Source organism: Corticium candelabrum, chromosome 20 (assembly GCF_963422355.1).
Source record: "Corticium candelabrum chromosome 20, ooCorCand1.1, whole genome shotgun sequence".
Lineage (NCBI taxonomy): Eukaryota > Metazoa > Porifera > Homoscleromorpha > Homosclerophorida > Plakinidae > Corticium > Corticium candelabrum.
The window spans coordinates 4,817,431-4,824,365 of record NC_085104.1 but is presented as its reverse complement, the minus strand read 5'-3'; the positions used below and the strand labels follow the sequence as shown (position 1 = coordinate 4,824,365).

The 6,935-nt window shown below is 41.8% G+C and overlaps 1 protein-coding gene across 1 annotated transcript; it reads right to left on the bottom strand.

The window, feature by feature from the left end:
- Positions 1-15: 15 nt before the first annotated feature.
- On the bottom strand, positions 16-6,933 carry LOC134195478 (testis-expressed protein 264 homolog). The gene is made up of 4 exons (XM_062664497.1): positions 6,788-6,933; positions 6,254-6,385; positions 5,977-6,189; positions 16-361 (listed from the first exon to the last, which is right to left on the bottom strand). Exons 1-4 carry the CDS (start codon positions 6,926-6,928, stop codon positions 227-229), a joined length of 621 nt encoding a protein of 206 aa, XP_062520481.1. The 5' UTR covers positions 6,929-6,933; the 3' UTR covers positions 16-226.
- Positions 6,934-6,935: the final 2 nt, after the last annotated feature.

Here is a 6,935-nt window from a genome sequence, read left to right as displayed (position 1 = left end):
TGACACTGGCTATACTTGCAAAGCCAAGAAGTAGAAGAAAACTGCTATATTGTGGATTCAAAACTACTGCACAGCACAGCAAACAGCTACTTCAACGCTTTTCCTGAATCTCGTTACTTTTGTAATATCTTCCAGCAAGCAAACATACCTTTCCCCAACTTTAGTGCATCAGCAATTTCACGAAGCAGTGCAAAGTCAGTTTCCATTTTGTTTTACCATTTGACTGTCATGTAGCAGAGAACTCTGGCAGAACAAATCTTTCCTGTTTCTCCAATGGCATGAAGACACGAACATGGCCTGGAACGTGGTTGTGCAGCTCAATAAAAGGAGCTTTTCCAAAGTCAGTGCCAATGTTTGCTTCCTATAACAACAAGCCATATAACTTACATACAGTTACCCCATCATGCTCATTTATCTACTGGTTTTCTGTCTGCCTGCCCATTAGTCTGTGTGTAACACCAATTATTGTGCTAAAAATGCTCATCTGGTTGTCATGAAATTTGGCTCACAGACCAAGTTTAACCTTCTAATACAAACGGCCCGGCCCTATCGGGTTTCCCTGGCTGGAGACGCACTGCCTTGACAAAGATTGGCTCTACTTCACTAAACCTCCTCATGCCATAAACAGGACTATTGGTGTATGTACTTGGAATAGTCAACAGGCAGCTGGTCAGACTACCACATGTCTGCTGATATGTCCTAAAATTTTTAGGTCTCCAGGAGTATATCATATTAATACACAGAGTACATTCATGATTGGGCGTAGGGCATTAGCGTAATCCTAGAAAGTTGGACTAAATTTGGCAAACCTTTACTTTTAAATGAGGAAATTCTGTGTGATATCCTCAAGAGAAATATTTACAAGTTTTGGAGCATAAGCTTAAGCAAACCTACAAATGTAAAAAGAGGATCTATAATATAAAATGAAAATTCTGAAATAGAATATTGTGATAAAACTGCTGTCATATTAGTAACATTATTTCTTAGGCAACATAGACATACTTTTTATCAAGTATACAGACTGCCAATGTAAGTAACCATGTAGACGCGACTATTTCACAACAATTATACGTCTATTAAAATCCAATAACATTAAAGAATGGGTACTGTGGATTCCTTTATTAACTGCTCTAACTAGTAGAACACAACACTACTCAAAAGACAAGCTCTCTAAGAGTGCCCAGCCAAAAGCCTCACCGGCTTCTGCACGTGTCCCAGATACCTAATATATACATCAAACTATTTACATGTACATGTATTACACTACAATACCATAATACCTCCCCACACAACACATGGTGATAACAGGTGGCCCCATCCAAAGTACTGATGACGACAGTTCCAGTGACAGTTCTCAGTCTGGGGATTCAAGTAACCAGCGTGCTCAAGAAACAATCTTACGAAGAAGTGGGAGATCAAACAAAGGAAAACCTCGAAGACACTATGGAGAATGGGTCGATAAATAGATCGAGACAACATGCCAGTGAGCACCAAAGATTTCGACCACTAAGCAATTTTGCCGAAGATTCCTTTGTGGTCTGGTGCATCATCTTTCTGTAGGGTGGAAGAAAAATCACCAATGACTTTTTGTAAAGTTGGGCTCTCGTATTCCTAGGCTCTTCCAGAGTGCTCTTTTGAAGGATTGAATAAAGCATTCCACCTGTCCATTACTGCTTGGATGATATGGTGGAGTCAGGGTATGTAATATGCTTTATCAGATACCCATTGTTTACGGAGAGTTGATGTCTACATGACGCATACGGCTTAACTGTCGCATGTAGTTTATCAGACCAGCCTTTTCTAATATACTGAATAACCTCCTGAAAAGTTTGATCTTGTCTGGTGTATTTCTGAAGCTGATGATACTGTATAAGTCCTCCTTTAATAACTTGCTGCTCAAGATTTTTCTGTCTCTTGTTGACCATAGTCTTGAAATGTTTTTTTTGCCGCTAAAATATCATCAATGTCCCACACTACACTTCGAATTCAGTACATGCACATCCGTGACAGCTGTGTCTCTTGCACGGAGCGGGATTGTTATCCACATTATTTCTCAATTCTGCATGTAGCGCTCCTTCTTGCATCACTTGAAATGGGCACGATTATCATGCTTTCGTTGAGCCGTTGCTATCATCTTTTTCCGTTAATTAAAATTAATTCGTCGTAGATAAAGATTGATGTACGTGCACGAGAAATACTGTGAAGTGACATGGATGTATAGCGACTGGATCCAGAAGAAAGCATGCAGCGCAACGTTTCCTACGAATCTTCCTTGCAAGACAACGTCGATCGTTCATCATCAGTCCTACTTACACCTGGAAATATATTCTTGAACGGAGTGGGCTTGTTATCGACGTTATTTCTCGATTCTGTAGCGCTCGATTTTGCATCACTTGCAGTTAACTATTGAGGTGGACGAGATCATCATGCTTTCGTTGAGCCATACGTTGCTAGCATCTTTCGTTCTGATGATAATTCGTCGTAGCTAGATAGATAAAGATTGATCTCGTACGTCTCCTAGAAATACTGTGAAGCAACATGTAGTGACCAGATCCAGAAGAAAGCAGCGTTAGCGTTTCCTACGAATCTTTCTTGCAAGACAACGCCGATCGCTCATCATCAGTACGTACGTACTACGTACATCTAAAACATATTGAAGATCGCGGATGATATGTTGGTCGTGGGCAACGGTACACATGCATGGTCCCATGGGACATTCGCTTGGCTTCTTGAAGAACGATGAATTCGTTTGTTTTGTGATTCTTTTGTAAAAAAAAGTAACAGACGCGTACAACTCTAGCCTGAACTTTACTCTGTGCTTCTCATTTTGATGACGGTTTGACGTTTTTACTATGGATATGACATCTCGGGTTTTCTGTCATAATGCGTGGGATTGTTATGTCACCCATTGTTCATGTCCTAAAAAACTGCTGATTGGCTCAACAAATTCCCGAGAGTGATTCACGCCGATATGCTATTGTTACGTCACCAACGCTTCGCGTCCCAAAACGACTGCTGATTGGCTGGACAAACTCCCGGAGCGTGACACACGCTTACAAACATAGTTACAAACAAACAAACATAGCGAAATACCGACAGACAGACTGGAAGTCAATTCAACCCGTTTTTTAGAGTGAGCTTCTGGCAAAGCAGTCCACCACTTATTTTGGTGGCCTTCTTTACGCTCGTAGCTTAAATAGGGGTGTGAGTCTTGATCTGGACATTGGGTGGGCCAGCCCGTCTTAGTCCAGTAAAGAGCCTTTGAGATAATTGGATCACGTTTGGTGGCTGTTGCTAGTTTCTTAGCATTAGGAGGAAACCCTTGCAGGTGATCAATAGTGCAGACCCATTCAGACTGTGCAATGAAGTCGATCTCCAACCTGGACAAGGCAGTCGTGACAAAGCATCAGCAGTGGCGTTCTCTTTAGAATACTTAAATTCCATAGAGTAGGAGTATGACAACAGGGCCCATCTCTGTAAACGAGCTGCTATCATGGTGGGAACTCCATGTTTCGGGCCCAAATTGTAAGCAGAGGTTTATGGTCAGTGACTAGTACAAACGGTCTGCCGTACAAGAACTGGTGAAATTTCTTTACACCAAATATGATGCCCAGGGCCTCACGTTCTATCTGAGCATAGTTCTTCTCACTGCTCCAGTAAGGCATAATGTGTGTTATCACAGCTCCCACACCATAAGTGGAAGCAGCTGTTGCCAGCCGTAATTATAAGTCAGAATTGTATGTAGTGAGAACTGTGGCACCTGTCAACTGTTGTTTGACTGCCGTGGAGGCCTGTTCACACTGATCTGTCCAATTCCAACGGGCCCCTTTTCGTAGGAGTCTGGTGAGTGGATGAAGCAATGTTGACAGATGCAGAATGAAGCAGCTGTGGTACCGAATCATGCCCAGGAATGATTGTAGTTGGGACACTGTTTCCGACCGAGGGCATTGTGTAATGCATTCCACCTTCGTTGGATTAACATAAACTCCTTGAGCATCAATGCACTGTCCCAGGAATTCAACACAAGGCTAAAACAAACAACACTTCCCTTTTTGCAATTTAAGACCATGTTCCTGTAGTCTCGTAAGGACATTTTCAGGTTTTTTAGGTGTGCCTCTATGGTGTCCCCTGTCACCAGCAAATCATCAATGTAGACACCAACAACTTCTAGGCCCTGAACCACTTGTTCCATAGCCTTTTGAAATTTTTGCAGAGGCACATGCAATACCATAAATTAGCCTGGTGTACCGATAAAGACCCTTGTGAGTGTTGACAGTAGTGTAAGGCTGAGAATAGTCATCCAGTTGCATCTGTTGGTAAGCTTGGGAAAAGTCTAATGTCGTGAATCGAGTTCCTCCTGCCAACTTTTGAATCAGTTCCTCAGGCCTAGGTAAAGGATACCAATCAATTTCCATACATGGGTTGATGGTTTGTTTGTAATCCCCACAAAGCCGAACTGTGCCATTCTTTTTTTTTGACACACACAAGGGGTGTAGCCCGGTCACTATACTCAACCTTCTCAATGATGTAACAACTCCTTCTCAACCATTTCTTGAATAGTGTAGGGTACTGTTCTGTACTTCAGAAACTTGGGTGTGGCTCCTGGAGTCAAGTGGATAGCTTATTCCTTTCATACTGCCCAGTCCTGGCTGAAAATACTTCACTGTGTTGATCCAAAAGTGCTGACAAGGCATTTTGCCATTTGTCAGAACTTATCATGTGAATTTGCTGCCAGCCAAGATGGATTGCATTCAGCCAGTTGCAACCAAGTAAAGCTGGTTTAACTATGACAAGTGGTAGTATTTCCCTCTGGTTCATGTGTGTGACTTCTACATTGACTTTCCCTTTCATCGTGTAGTTTGACGATTCCATCTGATGAGGGAGCTGCAGACCAAACCATTGCTCTGCTGACATCAGTGACACAGCGGCTCGAGTGTCCACTTCCATCATAACCTCCTGACCCACCAAGTTCACACAGACCCTGATTGGAGGGGTGCAAGGACTGGAAAGAGTAAGGACAGGTGTCAGAATCTGAGCCGTCTTCCATGTACTTTGTCTGTGTAGAAGGAGTTGACTTATGAGGTTTTGACTGACATACTGCAGCTAGATGCCCTTTCTTTCCACAAGACTTGCACACAGTTTCCAGATGACAACACGCAGGTGCTACATGACTCGGACTGCCATGGCGGTAGCAAAACTTTGTACCTTGTTTCCTAGTCGACTGCCTGTCTGCCATTTGATGCACCTCCTGTTGCTGACGTAGTAGGTAGTAGAGTAGGCGTGGTCATTTGAAGAGTATCTATCTTTGTGGCAGCTTCCATGGATAACACCATCTCCAGTACTGTTTTGAATATCAATATCTCCTGAGAAAGCAAGCACTTTTGTATATGCGTCGAGCATAAACCACAGACAAAATGGTCGCGTAGACTGTCATTAAGGAATGTCCCAAATTCACAGTGCTGTGTAAGCTTTTGTAAAGCTGCAACGTAGGCACTGATGTCTTCATCCAAACCTTGGTTCCGCTTTTGGGTTTTAGGGGGTTTTGGCGCCCAATAATCTTGTAATATGTCAACAATCTCATTAAAACTGAGTGTAGATGGCTTGGTCAGTGTCGTTACGCTTTTCAGCAACCCGTACGTCATGAGAGCAATCAAGGTCGGAACACGCACTTCGTTCGAGATGCCATTAGCCAAAAGAACTGCTCCACCCGTTCAGTGTACGCAGGTCAGTCCTCCTGGTCTGCATCAAAAACCTATACAGAACCTACAAACGTCACCATCCTCGTCGCCAGCGTGGTAACGCTGAAAGTGTATTCTGTTGTACCTCCTAAGACTGCGCATGCGCATCTACCACACACTCTATCACAAAATTAAACAATGGTAACCATATATAGCTAGGGCGCAACACTCTGTTCATAAGATATCATTCTCTGTAGGTAATACATATCACATTTAATATATTCTGTTTTGCACCAACCTTCATGTGATACTCCATGTTTCCATAAACCTTGATGACCATAAAGAAACAAGAAAGAAATGATGTTGCAGGAAAGTCTGTCATGAATGCCTTTTCAATAGTAGGGAGTGTATGTTGACACAGTCCATTTGATTTCAGTACAGCAGTGGTCTCATTACTCAGTTCATTTGGTAGGAGAACACCAACAGCATAACGACATTGGTCAGCAGCCACCTGTGCAGTAAATAAGTAACTCATATGTATATTTACATACCACAAATACCATTCATCTATTGACCTCCCTTGGGTTGTCATGGTAAAGTGCAAACATAGGTGATTTACCGCCAAATATTTTCAACACTTTAGAAAATAGTGGTCCACAGTCCTTATATGGTCCACGTGTGTGGAAGTAAGCAACATGAAGATCTCTCTAAACATAACAAAGTACTAACACAATGAACAATATAATCCATGTTACCTAGTTTGTAATGTCTTAATTCCTACACAACTGTGGCTATTAATGAACGTATTACTCCTATTATCTGTTGACTCTAGTGAGCAATATACCAAACTTTCCCTATATAATTATCTAGACTTAATTTTCAATTATAATATTCAATATAATTTAGACTATCACAATATTAAATACTATAATTATAATCTAAACGTCTAATATATTATTTTCCAGCTACTGACTCTAGCTTGCAATGTTCTAGTAGATCTACATGCATGCTGTTTAGGCTTTTATTTTTAAAGTTATAGACTTATTGTAGACTTATTGAATGCGAATCTACACAGTGTATCACCACCAGGCCTCTCTAGATTTAGATACTTCATAGGGCTGAGCCGTACGAAACGTGATGACATGAAACGCTCCGCAGTAAGCAAGAAAAAGCACAAAAGACAGAACAATACACCCGACAATCAAACTGATATCTGACCAGTTCATTGTTTGCAAGACTTTCACGCGCATGCGTAGC